The sequence below is a fragment of the Megalopta genalis genome, chromosome 7, assembly GCF_051020955.1.
Source record: "Megalopta genalis isolate 19385.01 chromosome 7, iyMegGena1_principal, whole genome shotgun sequence".
In the NCBI taxonomy this organism is placed as follows: Eukaryota; Metazoa; Arthropoda; class Insecta; order Hymenoptera; family Halictidae; genus Megalopta; species Megalopta genalis.
This window is the reverse complement of record NC_135019.1, coordinates 18,483,936-18,501,360: the sequence shown is the minus strand read 5'-3', so window position 1 is coordinate 18,501,360 and position 17,425 is coordinate 18,483,936. Positions and strand designations below refer to the sequence as shown.

The 17,425-nt window shown below is 31.4% G+C and overlaps 5 protein-coding genes across 9 annotated transcripts; 3 read left to right on the top strand and 2 right to left on the bottom strand.

Moving 5' to 3' along the window:
- The first annotated feature begins 250 nt into the window (after window positions 1–250).
- Window positions 251–1,171, top strand: LOC117220400 (COP9 signalosome complex subunit 9). Its single transcript, XM_033470332.2, has 3 exons — window positions 251–452; window positions 594–663; window positions 754–1,171. The coding sequence occupies exons 1-3, from the start codon at window positions 384–386 to the stop codon at window positions 789–791; spliced, it is 177 nt and encodes a 58-aa protein (XP_033326223.1). The 5' UTR covers window positions 251–383; the 3' UTR covers window positions 792–1,171.
- Window positions 1,172–1,180: 9 nt separating this feature from the next.
- Dp (transcription factor Dp) lies at window positions 1,181–5,290 on the bottom strand. The gene is made up of 11 exons (XM_033470330.2): window positions 4,896–5,290; window positions 4,009–4,127; window positions 3,819–3,885; window positions 3,568–3,665; window positions 3,294–3,457; window positions 3,052–3,214; window positions 2,614–2,975; window positions 2,445–2,527; window positions 2,233–2,316; window positions 1,891–2,157; window positions 1,181–1,775 (listed from the first exon to the last, which is right to left on the bottom strand). The coding sequence occupies exons 1-10, from the start codon at window positions 4,942–4,944 to the stop codon at window positions 1,925–1,927; spliced, it is 1,422 nt and encodes a 473-aa protein (XP_033326221.2). The 5' UTR covers window positions 4,945–5,290; the 3' UTR covers window positions 1,181–1,775; window positions 1,891–1,924.
- Window positions 5,291–6,237: 947 nt separating this feature from the next.
- On the top strand, window positions 6,238–10,112 carry Mo25 (calcium binding protein Mo25). Of its 4 annotated transcripts, XM_033470252.2 has the most exons (9): window positions 6,238–6,520; window positions 7,017–7,222; window positions 7,458–7,579; window positions 7,633–7,800; window positions 8,456–8,574; window positions 8,649–8,817; window positions 8,897–9,061; window positions 9,156–9,260; window positions 9,894–10,112. In XM_033470252.2, the coding sequence occupies exons 3-9, from the start codon at window positions 7,478–7,480 to the stop codon at window positions 10,074–10,076; spliced, it is 1,011 nt and encodes a 336-aa protein (XP_033326143.1). In that variant the 5' UTR covers window positions 6,238–6,520; window positions 7,017–7,222; window positions 7,458–7,477; the 3' UTR covers window positions 10,077–10,112. The 4 variants fall into 4 exon arrangements, with proteins under 4 accessions (XP_033326143.1, XP_033326141.1, XP_076379797.1 ...); XM_033470250.2 differs by lacking the exon at window positions 7,017–7,222; XM_076523682.1 differs by lacking the exon at window positions 7,017–7,222 and having other exon boundaries at window positions 6,238–6,562.
- A 407-nt stretch (window positions 10,113–10,519) lies between these two features.
- On the top strand, window positions 10,520–14,965 carry Dnz1 (DNZDHHC/NEW1 zinc finger protein 11). 2 transcript variants are annotated; one of them, XM_033470254.2, is made up of 4 exons: window positions 10,520–11,146; window positions 11,423–11,704; window positions 12,177–12,335; window positions 12,469–14,965. In XM_033470254.2, exons 1-4 carry the CDS (start codon window positions 11,034–11,036, stop codon window positions 12,740–12,742), a joined length of 828 nt encoding a protein of 275 aa, XP_033326145.1. In that variant the 5' UTR covers window positions 10,520–11,033; the 3' UTR covers window positions 12,743–14,965. The 2 variants fall into 2 exon arrangements, with proteins under 2 accessions (XP_033326145.1, XP_033326146.1); XM_033470255.2 differs by lacking the exon at window positions 12,177–12,335.
- On the bottom strand, window positions 14,166–15,624 carry eIF3k (eukaryotic translation initiation factor 3 subunit K). Its single transcript, XM_033470256.2, has 4 exons — window positions 15,432–15,624; window positions 14,949–15,168; window positions 14,432–14,651; window positions 14,166–14,360 (listed from the first exon to the last, which is right to left on the bottom strand). Exons 1-4 carry the CDS (start codon window positions 15,482–15,484, stop codon window positions 14,203–14,205), a joined length of 651 nt encoding a protein of 216 aa, XP_033326147.1. The 5' UTR covers window positions 15,485–15,624; the 3' UTR covers window positions 14,166–14,202.
- Between the last annotated feature and the right edge of the window lie 1,801 nt (window positions 15,625–17,425).

Below are 17,425 nucleotides of genomic sequence, written 5' to 3'. Positions count from 1 at the left end.
CTGGTTCCTACTATCGGTTTGTTTTACTCAGATTTTCAAAGTACAAAGTTAATTAATTTTTAACAATTTTGTGATAATTATTGTACATCCGTTCAGTGCCGGTAAAGTATTATTTTTTGCTGCTAATAAGCAATAAACGATTTGAAAAAGAATAAAATTAAATTGAAAATGAATACATGCTTTCATGTATTTTTAAATGTTTGAAATGATTGTATTGTTTCGCTTATTCAACACTAGAGGACACTGGACGATTTACAGAAGTATGTATTGTGTAGTGCATGTGTACTTAAGTACAGTTCTGTTCCGTCAAAACAAAGAATCAGAAAGGAATTACGTTGGAAGTTCGTTTTTAGAGTACTTGTTCAATTAAAATTTCGAGCAATATGAAGCCCACCCCTGTAGCAGATGAAATGTTCCCCGAGGGTGCTGGATCCTTCATTGAATTGGAAGAGGTAATGAAATTAGTTTAAGGTTATGTTCATTTGCAAATGATTACGCATAAAAGTGTCAACGATGTAAAAATATTAATTTCGGCTACATATAGAAATTAATATAGTATTTTATTAATTACTTTTATAAAATCGTTGTTTTAGGTTGGAGGCAGTCGTTTATTAGTCGATCTTACTGCTAGTGAAAAAGCAGTGCATTCAGACTTTTTTAATGGTACGCGTTATCTTTCTGCAATTAAAAATGATTTCAACATTGTTGTTGTTATGATTGACGAATATAATAATAACGTCCTCTATTTTACAGATTTTGATGATTTGTATGATGATGATGACCTCGAGTGAACCAATGTTATATTCTATCAATAGTTGTATCAAAAATGTAGATATTTATTTCCATTGAATTTTTCAAATTATGAAATTGTAGTATCAATAGCCTTTTTCAGTTCGTGATCAATAAAAACAAGTTTCATATAATAACCTATAACTTGCTATGCTTTAAAACAATTGGGTAAGAATAATAAAGTAAACTCTGCATTGAAATAAAATATGCAATGTATTTTGTTGTATTGGTATCTTACAACATCCATAAAAAGGTTGAAATTAACGTACGGTAATGTCGTACATTTATGAATATAAAATTTTAAATTAATTACAATTAGTTTGATGTAGGTGAAACCTGATATTGAAGCAATTAAATGAATAAAGGAAGATAAATTGATGTACACAGTTCATTAACATTATTACAATTTATTATTTTTAGTTCGAAATTGAATCAGACGTGTGCCCGCGTTCAGAATACCTTTTATCTTGGTACGTCAGCTCGGGCGATATTAATTATAAACGTGCCATAAGAAAATGAGTACTGGTCATAATGTCTCGTACACATTAATATCGATATCATTGTAAAGATTATAATTTACAATACATAGATGCTAGTCATATAAACCTGTTAAGATGATGCACAATTAAAATAGCACCCCGGGTTTCAGTCGCGCCGCATAATATGGATTCTGTCGATCGACACGAATCGAGTCTCCTTATTTTCAATTGAGACGTTCTGAAGCTTTTCTCAGTTTTCATTTCTGCGCGATTTCTCTTTGCATTCATTTCATTTTTTTGTTTTTCTCCTTGGCCCCAATCGACATTTAATTCACCTTTTGACCATCCTCATTTCACATTAACAGACTTTTATCAACGGTGGCAACGAGGTTCTATTTACAAGAGACCCCCGATAACCGTTACTCGTGCGCATCTTGATTGCGTACGAGAACAAGAGCGATATCGTTGACGACCAAACCGAATACGCTACTAACGGTGACGTGTATCCTGGAAAGTAAATATATTGTAATACTAGAACATACAAATTATTGTGAATTTTAGATCATAAAAATGTGCATGAAGCAATTTTATTGCAATCTTGAATTTATCAATTTATACTAACCCTGAGTCCAGCCCCGAGAAAGTCGTTCGGAGTGCTAGTTAACTTCAAGATCACTATCGGCTTGGTCATCTTGGTCGCTTTCCTCCTCCTCATCTTCTTCCTCGGAATAATACTGCGAGGGTGGCGACAGAACATCCTCGGAAAGTGAAGTGTGAGAAGATGAGGGAGGTCGAGAACCTTCTAATTTTGTGTCCAGGTCTTCCATAGAAGTACTTGGTCCAGGAATGGTCACTGGGATAAATTTCTCCAAATCACCACTTGCCAATTCTAAAGATAAATTATAACATTAAATAATCAATCATGCCATTGAACAGAAAAATTTAGATTACATATGAAACATACGCTCCACATATTTTTCAAGTGATTTCGGAACCATCAATTTAGCCTTTCGCAAATTGTCCTCGGCACATTCTCCTTTTTCTAAACCTAAAAGTAATTAGTTCATGTTAATAAAATTGATATTATCTCATAAAATTGATATTGCTTAATCCTATTTTAAAAACAACAATTTTTAAATATTTTAGCTTATAATAACAAAAAAATAAGTCCTTTACCAAACGCTAAACCCATTTGTTTTAGAACCTCGATATCGTCGTGAATTTCGAACTTATCGTTAAAATTGAACAGGTACTCGGTTCTGCAATACACATGATTCATTACTAAAAACTTAAAAAAGAGAGGACGCTTGTAACGATAAAAATATACGCTTCCAATAAACCGTACTTGTCATTTGAAATGCTGCAATCTATGACAGTCTTTTTGCTGGTATTCACAATCAGGAATGGCAGCTGTATGGCAGAATTTGGTTTTGGTGGGCCACGCAGACTCTCATTGACACGATTACGCTCCACCAAATTTTTAAAAGAGATATGTGAGAGAATCAGTTGATGTAATTGTTGTGTTTTTGCCTTGATCCTCTCAATTTTTTTCTTTTTGTCTTTTTCAAGTGCCAGACATTCCTGAAGTGAATTAGTTGGCAGACCTAGCCACCTGATTTCTTTTTTCTCTTTTGAGATAATATTCATCGCCATTAAGACATTTAAAGCATCGTACACGCGTCTTCTAATGTTCTTCTGATCATATTGCTGCAAAGCAGAGATAATGTATTTTATTCGTTTTCAAATTTTCATTCATCATAATATGGAAAGGAAAATAGTGTACCTGATCTGTTAAGGAGTTTATATGAGCAGGATTAGTGAACTCTCCAACAAGTTCGTCCGCAACCTCGTTATATGATGTCGTTCCTTTCTTTTTAACTTTTTCACAGACTTTCATTGAAAAATGACGTAGTCCTTTCCCTACTTTCTCCGTTTTTCTTCGCTTACTGAAAATTAGTTGGACATTAAATTTCGTGTTCAATATATAGAGTATGATATAAAATATTGTAAAGAATGGATTATTACTCTGGTACAAAATCGCCACCATCAACATCTTGTCTTTTCCTAGACCCGCTGTGATCCAATATTGGACTGATATATGTCTTTCCACTTGCATCTTTTACAATTTGTTGATTTCCGGATTGTTGTTGCTGTTGTTGTTGAGACACTATTGCCTGTTTTATATCACTCTGCAAAAAAAAAATTAATTAACACATTTATTATTAAATTAATTTTATATTAAACAGACAGTGATAACTTGATTTAGAATACACTTTAAATTATTATAAAAAGAATATACCATTTGCGCCGATGTCAATTGTATAGTCTTGGTCAGTACTGGTTCACCAGCCTTGGCTGTTGCCAGTTTTGTGTTCTGCAATGGTATTGTAACCAATCCTAAAATAATCAAACAATGACTTTATTATCTTTCTTTAGACACATTTATTTTTATTAATACATTATTAATTTTTATTAATTATAGTATGTCACTAGTACTCCTAATACTATATTTTTAGGTTGCAAAGATTAACATTTGTTTACAATACTTACTTTGACCAGGGGTTGAAGGACTCTGAAGATTAAGAGTTCTAAGAACTTGTGCGTTCGATGACAAAACCTAAATCAGATAAATTTATACTTAAATTAATTGAAATAGTTTCATAGAAATTATTAAAATGTTTACTATAAAAAAAATAATTGGTTATGAAACCAAATTCCCAAAATTATCAAAATATTATACCTGAGATTCTTGGCTCGGAGTCTTAATGACTTTAAGGCCACCTGCATTTGTTGTACTAACAATACCACCCAATGCTTTATTGGCTGTACTCTGCACTACTTTTATCACTTGTGGATGACCTATAATAGGTATAATTTATGCTTTAATTTCTCCAAAACATAACAAAATAAACACATTAATTATATAAAATGAAGAAAAAACAAAAGTACATATAATACCTCCTGGACATATAATTCATTTCAAACAAGGATTCATATCATAATTATTAATCAAAATCCATTAGAGAAGGATATATAGAAGCATTACAAAATAAAAGCTTAATGAGTTATTGAATCATTTTTATCTAAAGCAACATAAAGCTGCTCTAGCACATGTATTTATATGATATCATTGAAAATAAGTACCCAATAAATAGTACATTAAACAAATAGGCAGTCTAATTTGTTATAGCTTCTACTATTTAGATATCAAATGTATGTTTATTTGAATGAAAGTATTGGGAAGTAAAAGTGACCTCTTCGGTTGAACAACTAAATGGGGCAAGTAGACACATTTTGGGAATAGAAAGGAGTTCATGAATAAAAGAAGATGATAAATATAATCGTTTAAGAGTGAAACTGAAGTCGATAGTACACTTTATTGAGTGCTGGATAGAAATATTGTGAGGCAGTGAGACATATGACCAATATGAATATGAAGATAAAAAAGACTTCACAGAGATTTGTAATTGACAAGAATCGTTCAGAATATAATAGAAATATGTGCACAGGTCCGGAGGGAAAGTGTCGGTAGAAGGAATAAGCGGTCTTAGCAGAAATGAAAAGAAATTAAGGCATTAACACCGAAGTGTGGCATGCTGATAATTGGCGCGCACTCGGCATACTCACCGTTCGCGTCATGTATGAGAAAGTTCATCGTTTTGTTTTGTTGCGTCATCCTCGAGGTTAGAATTCCGTCCCGGCGTCACCGACGATCACGACGATCGACCGAATGCCGAGTGAAAATAAAAAGATCATAGGTACACTCGCTAATCTTGGCTCGGTCTATCACCAAAATGGCGACTATGTTATAGAACCATTTGAGATCAGAATTTATGAATATACGGTGAAATAAACGTTCGAATGCACACACGAGAATAAAAGTCAGCCGTTTCTTTATTGAACTGAATCAAACATTTTAACAGAATCTTCATCCGTTCGCGAAACTAACGCACAGATTTCTGCCTTCCGCGTGCACAGTACGGAATAGAGACGAGCTTGGCGGCACGACAAAGTTAAACAGCTGATTGGTCACTTTCCGAGTCACGTGGCCCCTTCTGTTCCACGTTTATGGGCACTGTAATCTTTGCAAGAACAACTTGTCTCTAGACATGCGAAACACGGAATACTCTAGGATTTCGCAGAGGGATTATTTCCCCAGAGCAAGAAAAACCGAGGCAAACTTCACTAGAGGAATAACATTGGTTTACGGTAGGGTTCTACTATCTAATTGTAATACAAGGTCGCAGACAAAAGCAGCCGCACTTCCTTTCTACGAACCCGTGTTCAGAATTGTATCTATTTGCAACCTGCAATGTCGCATTCCCTTAATCGTTAATTCAGAGTTTAGAAAATGATACTGTACAACTGAAATTATTGTTTTAAATAAAAATCATTCATTTGTTAATCTCTAATTAACAACTTTAATTTTTAAAGAAATAATAATCAGTAAACTATATAATATGACTTGATATCTCTTTAATCAAAGTTCAAATAAATTTCATCTTTTTCATACGCGTTACTGATATATCTAATGAGATAAAATTTTCTAGTCAAATTACTAAACATCGTAAAAAAAAATAATAGTAGGACTTTCAAATTTTCGCGCCTTTATTCAAAATTCATTGCATTGCGTATAGAAATAGCCCTAAGGATATTCTTGATGTTTTTAGGTATTCAAAATAGCAATACATATATATATATATATATGTATATATGTATAGTGTAAAATAATGTTAGAGGAATCTTCCTCAAAACTAATAAAGCCTAAATATTTTAATATCTCGTCATTTTAAAACAATAATTAATTGCCGCAAAAGAATAGATCGAATAGAAATTAGTTACGTTTCAAATAATGAGTCTTAGGTTGTAACGAAGCAAATTGAATCGCTATTTTATTTTCAAAGCCTTCTGATTGGCCAAGAAGAAAATTTCTAGATAGTCAAAACCAATAATCTTTTTGCAGAGTCGGCGTTAGTCGTAAAAGAATTTTGATAAGAGACGTCATAGAATCGTGCAATTAGTCAAAAGTTTTTAAAGATAAATAATTTATTCGTGGTGTTCTTTAAAAATATCTTTATAACACTGCGTATAATTAGAATCCGTTATCGACGGAGTTGTCATAATCGTATAAATTGTGCTTTTAATACGGTATACTGAATTGAAAAGTAGCTGCCTTATATGTGCGCTTTTAAAAGAATCGCATAGGATACCTCGAACCGAGGTTGAGGGTTCGTTCAGGGTCTGACTGAATGGTAAGATTATTTTAAGGCTCGCGAGGCGATTGAAACGCACAGGTTAAACGTTTACTACCTTCTTCGATAAACTCGCAGTCTAGCAAGTTGCATCTTAACGTCCTTCAGTCCCCTCGAATCTATCAATTATCATTTCTATTATTCGTCATTCTAGTAAAACCGTGCGAATTTCTTGTTGTTTTGCTAATTTCATTTTTTCTTTCACCTGAATCTCTCTATCGTCATTGTGTCGTTCATCGACTCAATAAACGACCTCCATTTTTGTTGCAACTATTTCGTTCGGTGTATTTCTTGCAGTATTGCTCCGTTTATTAATTTTTAATATTTTTTCAATCTTTTTGCAATTTGTCGACTGTAACTCTACGATAATTGAAACTTTTAGGTTAAAGTTAATGCAACCTTACTAGACAACAGAAATCATAAATTAATATGTATAAAATAATGCTTGTTAGTGGTAGATTGTAGTCTGCAACGAATTTGACATTTACATGCATAGATATAACCTGAAGGAACCTGTTTAGCATCATTGACCACACACTTAATAGAACATGAAAAGTACATATGTATAAAGCATTTTTTTTCAAAAATGACACAAGGATATACATGAAATCAAGGATGTCATATTTAAGGAATACAAGAAGTTTTGTCAACAACATTTTTTGTCTCTGAATTTGGAGCAGTTACAGTGATAGACTAAATCACGTAATTTCTTATTCCAAATTTTATTTTAATAACTTTTTCTCATGTATTTGCTCATATTTACACTATTAATTGAAATTATTTTAATTTGCAAAATTTTATAAAGTTTTGAATTAGTATGATAGAAAATTATTTATTATTATATGATGAAAGATTAATTGTATCTAATGCAATTTATGCATAACATATACCGAGTTAAGACATCTAACGTCTTTGTTATGTTCACATGTTCCACTAGGTCTGTACATTGTGAGAAACATGCCTCTGTTCGGAAAGTCTCAAAAGAGTCCGGCGGAGGTCGTAAAAGCTCTTAAAGAGGCAGTAAATGCATTGGAGCGTGGTGATAAGAAGGTAGAAAAGGTATGTTGTAAAATTGATTTGTGGTTTCTATGATGCAGTATGTTAATTTTCAGGCTCAAGAGGATGTCAGTAAAAATTTGGTACACATAAAAAATATGCTTTATGGAACAGCTGAGACAGAGCCCCAAGCAGATATTGTTGTTGCCCAATTGGCACAAGAATTATATAATAGTAATTTGTTGCTTTTACTTGTGCAGAATCTTAGTCGTATAGATTTTGAGGTATGTCAACATTTGTTCTGAATGCAATTTAAGATCATAGGTAATACCCATCCATGAAAAGATGGCACAGAGAAACTTGTAAAGATCTATCCCCCACCATTTGATCTCCTATACCCTAAGAGTGAGGTTTCTCTGTACCCCATGGTCGACATCTGTACCATCTTTTTATGGTGGGCAGTACATAAAAACATATGTATCATTTTTAGATACTTATCATTAGTAACAAAGATAAACTGTTATATGAATGTAAAAGTTTATTTGGTTTGAACCTATAAAACGTAATAATTTTATGCTTATCCTTATTATCTATTAATTATATATTTTCTATTTAATTCTACAATCTCTTTTAATTTTTTTTTGTAAGTGTTTAATTTCCAGTTCAAATGTTACAGAAGAACCAGCAGTTTCATATCTGAAAAATATATCTGGGAAAGTAATTTTTCATCTTGACAGTGTTAGATTTTAAACTTTTTAAATGACCAAAAACTTATTAACAAACAGAGTGTAAAACAAAGTGTAAAGTGCAAAAGTTGTAGAATTAAATGAAGTATTAAATATGTTTAAATTGACAATAATTGACATGTCAACATATTAAGAACCTTTTATGTAATGTTCATTCTAATATTTATTTCTTTTACAACATAATATTTAATAGGGAAAGAAAGATGTCGCGCAAGTGTTTAACAATATACTGCGAAGACAAATTGGAACCAGATCTCCAACAGTGGAATACATATGTACCAAACCAGAAATATTGTTTACTCTTATGTCTGGGTAAGTGAAAAATAAAATTCAGATTGCTTTCCTTTTAAATTAGATCATTACTAAAATGACCCAAATAATTCTAGGTATGAGCACCAAGATATCGCCTTAAATTGTGGCACTATGTTAAGAGAATGTGCGAGATACGAGGCTCTGGCTAAAATAATGATCTATTCGGATGACTTTTACAATTTTTTCAGATATGTTGAAGTATCAACCTTCGACATAGCTTCCGACGCATTTTCTACATTCAAAGTAAGCGATGATAAGCGCATGATATATCGTACTTAAAGTAAAGCAATACTGTTGGTGCATCCGGTACGTTGGTTTTTAGGAATTACTTACCAGGCATAAAATACTGAGCGCTGAATTTTTAGAAATAAATTACGATAAAGTTTTCTCTCATTATCAAAGGTTATTGAATTCGGAAAACTATGTAACGCGACGACAGAGTTTGAAACTGCTAGGGGAACTTTTACTCGATAGACATAATTTTACCGTATGTACAATTTTAATTAGTTTATTTAAAAATATGTATTTTTAAATGTGTACACTTAAAAATGCAGTTGTATATCGTGATTTTCAAATTTCAGGTAATGACACGATATATTTCAAATCCTGATAATCTGAAGTTAATGATGAATATGCTCAAAGAGAAATCGCGTAATATACAGTTTGAAGCGTTTCACGTTTTTAAGGTATATCCAATCATTTATAAATTATTAACATTCCTTAATAACTTGCTTGTTTTAGTATTAGTCTTTTAGTATTCAATAGATAATAATGCCCGGTTAAGTGTCGCTGGTCTAGTATTTTCTCGTGCCATCGTACTCTAAGTAGTGTAATGTTTTTTCAAGCTCACTCATCCTTAAATGATTCAGAAGATAGAAGCGTTGAAGTAAGTAGAAAGTTTGTTAAGTATAGACACGGATCATGCCTCGAAAATCTTGTCAGTTCTAAGAAGTAGAGGAGATAGAAAGTGCCAATTAACTAAGGAAGAAACGCAACAATTAACCGAGCATTATTGTATTAAATATCTGTTGTTTATTGTATAAACGATCTATCAAGATCGTAATCAGTATTCTTTCCTTTTCCTGAAAGCATTAACCGAGAATATTTAAGGAGAGAAAAACCCGAATAATGTGGGATTTTAAAACAAATTCAGAATTTTTCAGCGTATTTAATATCCGATGCTTACTTTGCAGAGTGGTATTTATTATTCTAGGATATTCAAGACTGTTATATTCCGGAATAATAAAAGAGAATTGTATAAAATGCAAAAAAATTCTCTTCGAATTTTTATATTCTAATCTGTACTCATAATTACGTAGGTGTTCGTGGCAAATCCAAACAAGCCAAAACCGATACTAGACATTTTACTGCGCAACCAGGAGAAGCTAATCGAATTCCTGACACGCTTCCACACTGATCGTTCCGAGGACGAGCAATTTAACGACGAGAAGGCGTACCTAATTAAACAAATTCAAGAACTTCAGTCTGTACATGAGAATTAAGTCCTAAATACAAGTTATTGCTACAGCTACCGTTAACTACTACTATTGAAGTCTATTCAGCTGCTGTTGCCACTGTTACACCATCACAGTCACCGATGTAGCCAACTATCATTATTTTCTTCCTCTCTTTCTGGCTCTTACTCTTCCTTTCTTTCACTTGTTATAATTATCGTTGGTCGATTCGAAATGATTCGATTATTATTATTATTATTAATTATTATTATTATTATTATTATTATTATTATTATTGCTATTACTTTTATTTGCGAGTAGATCTGTAAATAAAGTTTTTCGTTTAATTGCGTACTACTGTATATTATATGAAAATGATTCTAAGTCACATACGTATATTTCCACCTAAATGAAAGTTCATTAAATTGAATAACAAAAAAATATAGGCTTATGAGATCTATGTTCATTTCTTTTAGCATTCGGATGCTAAATAATAGTATCATAACTGCACCGTCTAACAATTAATTAATGCAAGTCTACGTTACATAGCTAAACAAATTTATTATCGATAGATATTTAGTTACTTAAAAATATGGAATTCAATTAAGAAATACAAACATTCGATCATAAGAAAAAGCGCTTAATTTGAATGGTAGGAGTATCACGTGGTTTTTCATCGCAGAAATCCTCACACATGATGGTGGTCAGATTCAGTCAGATTAGGCTAGTCAATATAGTGATCAGTATTGGTAAAAAAATTTTGTATTTGTATCGGTGGTTTAGCATTATTTACTAACAAAAATTACGTTTTTTGTTGTTGTAAATACGCTAAAAATTAATATTTCAATGCAATTGTAAAATAAATAGAATTGTCATTAAATGGAAATCGTAAAAGTCGAGAATTTGTGTAAAGTAAATTCAATGGAAAACGAAATTACATGAAACTGCTCTGATCTGTCATGACAGGTGATATATTTGTTAATAAGGAATATGGAATAAATAAAAATGTTCGTAAGAGACCCTTGTGGCATTGTGTGCATCATAGTCACGTACATTGCTGTATTTTATGCAGATTACGTCGTTGTACGTTGGGTTATTTTGCCTAGTTTACAAGACAGGTAAGCATTTATAATTTATACTTTTATCTATAATATGTGTTTACGTTTATTGATAGTATTATTTGAATGAAGTATTATTTTAGCTATTATACAAACCTGAATATTCTATTTCTTCCTTATTTTAAATATAACATAACATAACAACTGAAATACCTTTGAAAATATATATTATCTTTTTTTACACTCTGAAAAAATGCCTATAAATAAAATCAAAAGAAATATTTATGACAGTGTGCAATGATTTATAATTAACATTTTTTTATACATTGTGTACAGTTTGTGGGGTCCCTTTCATGTAGTGGCTTTCAACACTGTTGTATTATTATTGATAATGTCACATTTGAAGGCAGTCTGCAGTGATCCTGGTGTTGTACCACTACCACAAAGTCGTATGGACTTTTCTGATATTCATACAGATAATTCAGAGACAAAAATTGAATGTGATGAAAGAGACAATTGGACTGTGTGTACTAGGTGCGAAACTTATAGACCTCCCAAAGCCCATCATTGTAGAATTTGTAAACGATGTATTAGAAGATGGGATCATCATTGTCCCTGGTATGCCATAAACTATATATACTAATTTATGAATATTATTCATATTAATATGTATGTTTATAGTTCATTTAATTTATAGTTTTTTTTCTAGTTTCTAGATTTTGTGAATTTCTTTGCTTTAATAAAGAAACTTATATCATTTTTGAATTTTAATATTTATTATCCATTGAATGCTTAGTATTTCTATAAGTTTTACATATTAATAATTGGTTTACTCATAATGCAATGGGTATTACTGAAGGAATAGAACACTTGAATATATGTGATTAATTTCACAATTCATAAACAAATACATAAGATCATTTTTGTATGGTTTAAATATTTTAAAATATATGTCAGAAATTACATATATTGTTTACTTAAGAACTCAGTCGTTCTGTTTCTTGAAATGTATTCTATATTACATATGTTAAGTATATATGATTTTCAATATATATATGTAACATTGGATTATTAATAATATTGCACAAAGGATAAACAACTGTGTGGGAGAAAGAAATCAAAAATACTTTATCCAATTTCTGGTCTATGTTGGAATATTGGCCATTTATGCACTAGGCTTGGTGATAACGTCATGGGTTATAGAATGTTCTCATTGTAGCAATGATATGGCCGTCAAACAAACGCGCATGTATGTTTTATACGAATATTATTTAAAAATCATTTAATTAATTTTCAATAAGTTTAAAAACATTATCTAATGTAAATATAGAAATAGGTTGTTAATAAAAAGAAGTTGATTTTAATGACAATTTTTTCTACAGCTTGCACTGCGTTATATTGGTGTTGGAATCAGCGTTGTTTGGCATGTTTGTCATCGCAGTACTGGTAGACCAATTTCTAGGTATTCTGGGAGAAGAAAACACAATGGAACGTGTGCAAAATAGTCATCATTATAAGAGAAATAGTTCACGTACTTTTGTGTTACTGTCTCAGGTTTGTGGTAAGGGTCATCCAATTTTGTGGATGCTCCCATGCCAAAATCCACCAAAATATACTTTCAGAAAAGATGCGTACCTGATTGATCATGAAATTTAAGCACACATGTAATTAATTCTTGAGTAATAACTGCTTTGTTGTGGCTTTCTATGCCATAATTATTTTCTTATAGTTATCAAGAATCTTTCCATTATTTAATGCATAAAAAATGAAATTCATAATACATTGAAATATATATATATATATATAGGGTGACCTATTTGAATATTTGAATTTAATTATCTTCTAAATTATAGGTTGCTTCTAGCAATGTTCTAAATGAAACTTACTCTGTTTCGAGGAGAATATCTTATGATAGTCAGAAATTCTCTCTAGGTGGATGTGCTCCGAGATTTTAAGGTGACCTTGACTTTTTTAAGTGAAATATTACGTTTTTTCTAGATAAGCTTGTAGTTCATTCTAATGCGAATTCATTGACCTATAATACTTTGGTCTTTCAAGGTCGTCAAGGTCATTTAATGCCGCTCAAAACTTACCTTCGTTAAATGTCCCTAAAATTGATCTAGTCTGAATATTTCCTCGAGTTGTGCGTAAACATCATGCAAACTCACAATAATGAATGTTTCGTTACCAAATAGGTAAAGTTAGAAAGACCACAGTTTTATAAGTCAATGAATTCGTCTTTGAATGGATTGCAAGCTTATCTAGAAAAAAAAAAACAGTTCCATTTAGAACAGTTTCATAAGCAACCTATAGTTTAGGAAATAATTAAATACAAATCTTCAAATGGATCACCCTGTATATATATATAAAACATGACATAAATAATATAATATATAACATATTTTTTTATCCTTTTTTGAACTTTGTTGAATTTCCTAATCTTTTATAGTATTAAATTTATTTAAACATAGTGATATGTACAGGAAGATGAAGTGAAAAAGAAGGATTCTTTTGTGAAATATGTAATAGCTTTTATGGATGTTGTATATTATTATCTTCGTTATATTATTTTATCTTAGATTTATTACAAGATATTAATTATAAAAAATGAAATATTAGATCAATGTATTGTGAAGCATTAATTTGCAAGTCATTCCATAATATTAAGTAAATCTTTCAAAATTACAAATTTACTAAACATATAAATTGAACCGAGTATTAATAATTATAATTAATACTAGTCTTTTAATGAAACTTGCAAATTTGCATGTATAGATCTTTTCAATATACTTTTAGCAAATTTTTATTACAAATATATGTCCCTATGATATAGGATGCATCGTTCCAATATGCATACTATTTAGTCTCAACTGCACTATTTTTTTACAAATATTTATAAAATTTACTTGTATTCAATTTATGCAAAATTATTTTAAATGATACGCATATTTTTTTATAATATTTGTATGTATCGTGGAATTATAGTAAAGAGCATTGTAATGTTATAAAAAGGAAGTGAGGATCAATACAATCGAAATTATTTACATACAACGATTAAACGAAAGGAAAACTTGCACTATTTTGTGTACGAAAAGCATTTATTTGAAAAGTAGATTTTAAAGGCAAGCAGCCATTAAACCAGCAACGTTTTCAAAATCTATTTTTTCTGTAATATTCTTTGTCTTTATGTTTTCGTCTTGATTGGCGATAAAGATAATCGTTTTACTCTCTTCCTTCCATCCATATTTTTTCACCCAATGTTTTAGGGTATTATCTGAAATTAAATTTGCACAAAATGATCTACTGATCTATGTCACTTTTATTCTTTGTGAAAATAGATATTACCATCAACACCGCCAAGTAGTTGTGCCAGTAGACTCTTATCTATAGTCTGGAATGTTATTCCCACTACATGGCAAACAAACTTCCTTATTGAGTCTTGGAAACCTACAATTCTGTCGCAAAGTTCAGACATTGAAAATACTCTGTCCCAAAAGTGCTGAAAGTCACACTGCTCTAAAATATCTCCTAGGTACATAATTTCGCTAATAGGACTTTCTTGCATCTGTAAGAGAATTCAATTTATTTAAGCATATAATAATTATATATTTTTATATATTAAATAATTTTGTAAAAACAGACTGATTTCTAACTGATACTGATCAATTTTTAAAATGTAACATGTACTTCAAATATGTATGCATTTTAGGACAAATTGTGTTATAAGTTAATTATTATATTTATTTATATTTATAGCAGTCATACCTATTTAATGTTTGTTGTATGAATAAATATGGCAGCTGTTTTTCTATATGTAGGAAAGACATGAAATTGTAAATATATTTATGAATAAATAACTTACGATTCTTTCACTGAGGAGACATTTGCAAAGAACAAAATCAGTGTGAGGCAGATTTGTCAGGGCTTTTAATAATATCTGACAAGTAATATCCATATTGAATCTATGCGGATTTAATTGATAAAGTTTTAAAACTGCTAGATTAGCTTCTAAGTCATATGCATTTTCTCTTGATTGTATTTCAACATATTTTTCCAGAGTTGCTAAATGATCTGGATTATACCTGAAATTATATGTTTTACTTCATTCATATAAAATATTATAATTGATTTTACAGTTGCATCCGGTACATGTGAATATGTATAACTCAATAAGATATTTAATGTAAGAAAATTAATTTTTAATTTCAATTCTTTTAAAATGATCAATATATTATTCTCATAAAAATTGTTAATATGTATGTTAATAAAAATTACATTTTAATATATCTGTACTCATTATAAAAAACAAATTAGTATGTTAAGGAATTTGACAAGCTGTACGTACCTTTCAATGCCTTTCAGCATACCAGCCACGGTTTGCCGCATTGCTTCTGCCATTTTAATAATACAAACTTCTCAAACTTTACGTTACAATTAAATACAAGCAGATTATTGCTTTAATTAATATGCAATGTAGAATATGGTTTTGGGTTAGGAAATGTTCACGCCGTGACAGAACATTCAAGGCTACCAAATTTGACATATGTAGATACCAACTTTTTGAAAGTTTGATATAGAAAATAAACGTATGTCAATCAAAAGTATGTTTACGTATAAAATTGTTAATAGAATATAACTAAATTAATATTCTGCATTCACAATTACTCGATACGATGTCTTCAATTGATATTTAATTGCATAGTGTTTTATACTGTATTTACTAAAAGGCTCTGATTGTAAATGGGTAACTATACCGGCAAAAACTTCTCGCGCCATCTATGATTTGACGATAGGTAATAGTGTCTGTAGTGATGACATGATAACGCTAGTTGTAGCTAAAATATTTGAAACAAACTTCGATAATTGATTTTAATTAATTAATTTGAAAATTTTTGATTAACAATAACAATTTGTGGTAACACATTATTATAGTAAAGCATCCATGCTTCTGTTCACCACATTTTCTTCTGTGAAAGTTCTCGGTAGTTTATAAACTTTCGAACTATTAAAGTGGCTCTCCAATACCCTAATTTATAATTAGCGAGGAAGATATTAATTATAATAACAATTTGATGAATTACATTACTTCTTTTCGACTATCGCACATTTGACACATCTGGTGATATTTAAAAAAAAAGTATCGAATATTATAGCAACATTAATGATTTTTAACACTTTACCTATCAAATATCGTGTTTATTCAAAAGAAGCTTTTAATAGCCTTTTTTCAATAGAAGTCCTGAAAATTTCGAAAAGAATAGAAATTACTAGACTATGCTCCTCGCAATGACTAGTTGCTTTACGAATGAAATTACTGGCGTTATTGAGAAACTACTGAAGTCGTTAAAAAATCTCCTGGGATATAAATCACATTGTGGGACCAAAAGACAAGGATAATACCCAATAAAATAATACAACTATGTAAAAACGGCGAAAGATTGAGCTAAACCATCGGTTCGACAATAAGTAAACTTGGAGGAGAAAAATGGTGAGAAAGAAACACGCGGGCATGCGGCGTTCAACGCATCGAGGCGGTGTTAAAAAATTGACGGATTAAGGTGATCGACGAATTCAAAGATGGTGCGACTCGTAAAAAAGATTTGACCCGCAAAGCGATTCTTAACGTGGTTCCCGCGCCACTTCCCGCACATCCTCTAGTCATTGGGGATGCTCCCCTCTGCCGTTGCTGCCCGTTAACGAGCAATCAAACTTATGTGTGCGCGCGCGAGCTCGTGCGCAAGGTATAGAAATTAATCTCACCAAAAATTTCCTGTTTTACGAAAATGTGAAAAAAAATGGGGAGCCCACGATCACGTTTCCGATCGATCTCGGCCAACCGGAGCTGAAGATCGAACTTTTCGTATTTGTCGGCCGATGAGTGCTTCCGGGCGTTACTTCCGGTTACGTGAAAGCAAAATCAAAAGATACATTTTTGACGAGTATCTTCGTCTTTTCAGATATTTGTCTATGCCGCTGGATCGACCTAACAACCAGTTTCTATCTATAGTATATGCTTTGGGGATTTGTGTGAGTTAATGTCGATCATCCTGATGATCTATATTACAGTGTGTACCCAGAACGGATGTAGCGATAGATCGGTGTCACGTGAACCCTCCGGATATACTAGCTTCCTAGTCTTGCTCACCTACTTTAACGTGCTCTTCCATTTCGTCGGAAAGTATAGAAATTTGGTACATGCGGAGGACAGATCCCGCTAACGATGATCATCAGCAACGGAATTAGGCTTCGTCAATTATTTAGCGATTCTTGTTGATCAAGAAACTATACACGTTTCGTTGATCCACGTGCATCGCAGAATTTCACTCGCGGATATATTCG

Coding starts and splice junctions, on each gene's coding strand:
- LOC117220400 (XM_033470332.2), top strand. CDS start 384: ATGAAGCCCACCCCTGTAGCAGATGAAATGTTCCCCGAGGGTGCTGGA. Junction 453..593: donor CCTTCATTGAATTGGAAGAG/GTAATGAAATTA, acceptor TCGTTGTTTTAG/GTTGGAGGCAGTCGTTTATT. Junction 664..753: donor GCATTCAGACTTTTTTAATG/GTACGCGTTATC, acceptor TCTATTTTACAG/ATTTTGATGATTTGTATGAT.
- Dp (XM_033470330.2), bottom strand. CDS start 4,944: ATGACGCAACAAAACAAAACGATGAACTTTCTCATACATGACGCGAAC. Junction 3,666..3,818: donor TCCTTCAACCCCTGGTCAAA/GTAAGTATTGTA, acceptor TGATTATTTTAG/GATTGGTTACAATACCATTG. Junction 2,528..2,613: donor TGCAGCATTTCAAATGACAA/GTACGGTTTATT, acceptor TGTGTATTGCAG/AACCGAGTACCTGTTCAATT.
- Mo25 (XM_033470250.2), top strand. CDS start 7,478: ATGCCTCTGTTCGGAAAGTCTCAAAAGAGTCCGGCGGAGGTCGTAAAA. Junction 7,801..8,455: donor TTAGTCGTATAGATTTTGAG/GTATGTCAACAT, acceptor AATATTTAATAG/GGAAAGAAAGATGTCGCGCA. Junction 9,062..9,155: donor TCGATAGACATAATTTTACC/GTATGTACAATT, acceptor TTCAAATTTCAG/GTAATGACACGATATATTTC.
- Dnz1 (XM_033470254.2), top strand. CDS start 11,034: ATGTTCGTAAGAGACCCTTGTGGCATTGTGTGCATCATAGTCACGTAC. Junction 11,705..12,176: donor TGGGATCATCATTGTCCCTG/GTATGCCATAAA, acceptor TATTGCACAAAG/GATAAACAACTGTGTGGGAG. Junction 12,336..12,468: donor GCCGTCAAACAAACGCGCAT/GTATGTTTTATA, acceptor TTTTTTCTACAG/CTTGCACTGCGTTATATTGG.
- eIF3k (XM_033470256.2), bottom strand. CDS start 15,484: ATGGCAGAAGCAATGCGGCAAACCGTGGCTGGTATGCTGAAAGGCATT. Junction 15,169..15,431: donor ATGCTGAAAGGCATTGAAAG/GTACGTACAGCT, acceptor ATATAATTTCAG/GTATAATCCAGATCATTTAG. Junction 14,361..14,431: donor ACTACTTGGCGGTGTTGATG/GTAATATCTATT, acceptor ATTTAATTTCAG/ATAATACCCTAAAACATTGG.